Genomic DNA, 3,631 nt, shown 5'->3' with positions numbered 1-3,631 from the left:
AACTATCAGTTTTGTAGCAAAATAAAGAAGGCATAAATGTAAAGAAATCAATAAACTCCCATTGGGAATTCCTTCTCTCCACCATTTATCTGATTAAATCAACCTGGCCAGCCAGGGTGTATTACATCTTTTCACATAGTATCATTGTAAATCAAATGTAAATCAAGAAGAACCCCAAAGCACTTCTAACAGGATATTTGAAATTTCCAAAATGCAATAAAAAAAAGAATTTTCCAAATGTTACAATAATAATAATCGATTTGTGTGATTCCTCTTTATGAGTTTAAAACACTAAGCTATTTAGCATCACAGAATAATTTAAGGTGGTTTATTTACATAATTATCACAATCTGTGACTTAGTGATGAAGGATGATAAAAAAGTTTTGATAGAGATTATACAAAAATTGAAAAATATTATTTAAACAGGAGGGCGTTGAGTTTGTAGTTCATGTCTTGGCATACTTTTCATTGATTTCATTGGTTTACTACCAAAATCAACATCATCACAACCAATAACAATAATTCCAGGGATATCTTCAGTTTTTTTCACCAGCTCTACTGGCTTTCCTGGAATCTCTAGTTTGGCCACAGCACTCAATAGCTCGTAATTAACAACAGGTGGATCTTCTTGGATTTGCTCCCAACCAACCGGAGGTGATGCAGGTGGTGAGATTAAAAATAACTTCTCCGCTTTGGGAAGCTTGAGGAAATCCTCACCCAGTTTTTTGGCTTCTTCTTTGAAAAAAACTTTCATACAACAATCTTTGTAATCTTTCTCATGTAATGAGCCTTTAGCTTTTAATGCATCATCTTTGTTTACAAAATTTACAATCACCCTCCTGAATCCTGGTAAGAATGTAAAATAAGCTGTACCAAAGTTTGTAAATAGCTCTTCAAAATCTTTCTTGATATTATCATCTATGAAAATATTTTCAGGTAGATTTCGAACTATCAAAGCTGAGCTGCCGTTAGCATTTTCTTCATTATCAACTTGGTCTGGTAAAGCCATAACTTTTCCTTTTAAATTCCTATTTTGGAGGGAAAATATGAAAGAAAAAAGGTTTTAAAAAAAGTGAAATTCTTGCCAAAGTAAGAGATATTTACTGCTAACCCAGTCAATCTTTCAGACAAGTTTTAAAAGATAAAGAGAATGATTTCCCCAGCTTGGCAAAAGTAACCTGAGATCAGATTGTGTGTTCCCAGAATACTTTCAACACCAAAAGATTTCAGGACCCTATTTGAAACCATTTTTGAGATTTTAGCCTGAGAAAATTAGACTTTAACTCTAAATATCACTGTTAGTGGGAAATGCAATACAATAATGGCAGACCAAGGCTCGAAATAACGATTTCAAGTGGGTCGGACAAAATGTCCGATCAGGGTTACTTTAGCTTGAAAATTATGATTTTTGGGTCGGACATAAAGCTATTTGGGTTGGACAATGTCCGATGTCCGACCGTTATTTCGAGCCCTGCAGACTTGGGCAAATTTCTGACCCAAACCATTTTGATACATCCAGAGTATTTTCAGAATACTTCCAAGATCCAAAAATTTCAGGACACCATTTGAAATCATTTTTGAGATTTTAGCCCAAGAAAACCAAGTTTTAGCTTGAAATAATGGCATTTAGCATGAAAACTCGATTTCTAGGGCGCCATTATGGATTTAAAGGAAACTTTTGAAAACTTAAAATTGATTTTTCCTGGAGCTTTCTGTGAAGTGTTTCATTGCTGAAAATTTCAAGTGTGTATATATATACCTTAAAAAGTTTAAAAGTTGTGGGTCCTCAAAAATGCTGCTTTCATGCATTTTGCTACCCAGAATCGGAGAAAATCAGCCTTTTTAGCCTGAAATTAAAACATTGAGTGATCTCACTGGGCTTATTTTGTCTTTTTGTGTTGAATATTAGTACAAGACACCATTTAGAAACCATTTTGACCTGGAGAATGCTGGATTTTTTACCTAGGAGGTTAAAATTTGCACAAAATGTCTTACAATAGATTAAATTTTCACAAAAAAATACTACACTTTGAATTTTTTGACTTTGCCATTTGACCATCTACCCTAACCTATTCTGATATTACTTTGTCTCCAACCGCATGTCATTAAATGTATTTCATTGGTCTAAAATTATGTAATCTTTGATCAAGCCAATCAAAATGATGGAACTCACTAGCCTGTGGTCTTTTGATGCACAAAAATAGCAGGCTGTCTAATCCGAATCGTAAAATATCGGGAAATAAATCAAACAATACGTTTTCTGGTCTGTAAAATTTCAAAGCCCATGCAAAGATTCTTCGTGAAACAACGACGCTAAATGAGATTCTTCTGCGTATGGTATATAAAACAAGAAAATGTTGTTTTTTCAGCAAAATTTTATTCTGGAACCATTTTTATTGCTATAGACCTTTTTTCAAAGAGGCCACCCTGTTGAATAATTATATGTAGTCCAGCAGAAAAACAATGATAAAACCATGCATAATTATTATAATATGCATGATACAGTAATTATGCATGGCTCTATCATTGTTTTTATTGCTGGACTACATACCGTAGGATCGTCTATTATCGACATACGTCTTCTAATCTCGACATAGCTGTAGGCTGGTCTACGAAATAAAAAATCAAACATAAACCAAAGTTATCAATCAATCACTAAATTGTACTCTCTCTCTCTCTATCATGTCACAGATTGTTAATATAATATGAGAAATGTGAACTGTTATTACTTATATTTGAAAAGAAAACTTTAACGATGTAGTAATCACTAAAAAACTAATTAGCATGCTTTCAACGAAGATGCCCAAATCACAACAACATTTTGCACGCGAGGAATTTTTTAGTAGACCTTTTTACTGTGAACCGAAAATAATTAAAAGAACCCGGTTTCCTTATGAATTTGAAAAGGGACCGGGTGTACTAGGTGCAGCGCCTAGAAGTTTAACGCAGCCTCCTAGCGCCTAGAGCATGTGCTTGCAATAAATAATAAGTAAATGGAAACCAGGTCGACTAAGCGCGCGAATTATTTTTATCACGTGACTTTAAGCGTAATAAAGTTGTAAAATTTTAATGATGGACACGAGAAAGTTACGAGGAAGTTTGCATGCGTTTCTTGTGTTGTCAGTCGGGTGTTTAAGATAAAAACTGCAATTATTGCTCTTTTCGGAAATTATTGCCAAAAACAGCAATTTTTTTAACGATGAAATGCTGAATCGGCAGAAAAATAAAAAAGTAAATAAATGAAAATTGCCATTTTCGGCAATTATTGCCGTTTTTGCAAATAAAAGTTGTAAGTAAGTAGGTAAGTAGGCCCACTGTGCCTCGTTTAGTTTTGTTTTCAACTGGTTTTTGTTGGAAATGCAAATAGCAAAATCGAGTCATATGTAAACAAATTTACAACGGGGGTTTTGTTATCTCTTTCTGGCTGTGTTTCGGCATCGATGCAGGATCTTTTAACATATTATTTTTGAACTTTTCATGTTATTGAGCAACGAAAAATTGAAAAAATCACTTTTTAAATCCGAAAAACCTTTTTCTTGATGCAATTTTACTATTTTCAAACACCTCTGACATCTTTGCCCTTAAAAGGACAACACATTTTGCTGATTCAGCATTTCATCGTTAAAAAAA

General features: G+C 33.7%; 1 protein-coding gene across 1 annotated transcript; it reads right to left on the bottom strand.

Moving 5' to 3' along the window:
• Nucleotides 1-240: 240 nt before the first annotated feature.
• Nucleotides 241-2,183, bottom strand: LOC136800259 (calcipressin-1-like). Its single transcript, XM_067056878.1, has one exon. It carries the CDS (start codon nucleotides 1,008-1,010, stop codon nucleotides 420-422), a length of 591 nt encoding a protein of 196 aa, XP_066912979.1. The 5' UTR covers nucleotides 1,011-2,183; the 3' UTR covers nucleotides 241-419.
• Between the last annotated feature and the right edge of the window lie 1,448 nt (nucleotides 2,184-3,631).

This window comes from Clytia hemisphaerica, unplaced genomic scaffold (genome assembly GCF_902728285.1).
Source record: "Clytia hemisphaerica strain Z4C2 unplaced genomic scaffold, Clytia hemisphaerica genome assembly, whole genome shotgun sequence".
NCBI classification, from domain to species: Eukaryota; Metazoa; Cnidaria; class Hydrozoa; order Leptothecata; family Clytiidae; genus Clytia; species Clytia hemisphaerica.
This window is presented reverse-complemented; position numbering and strand designations above follow the sequence as displayed.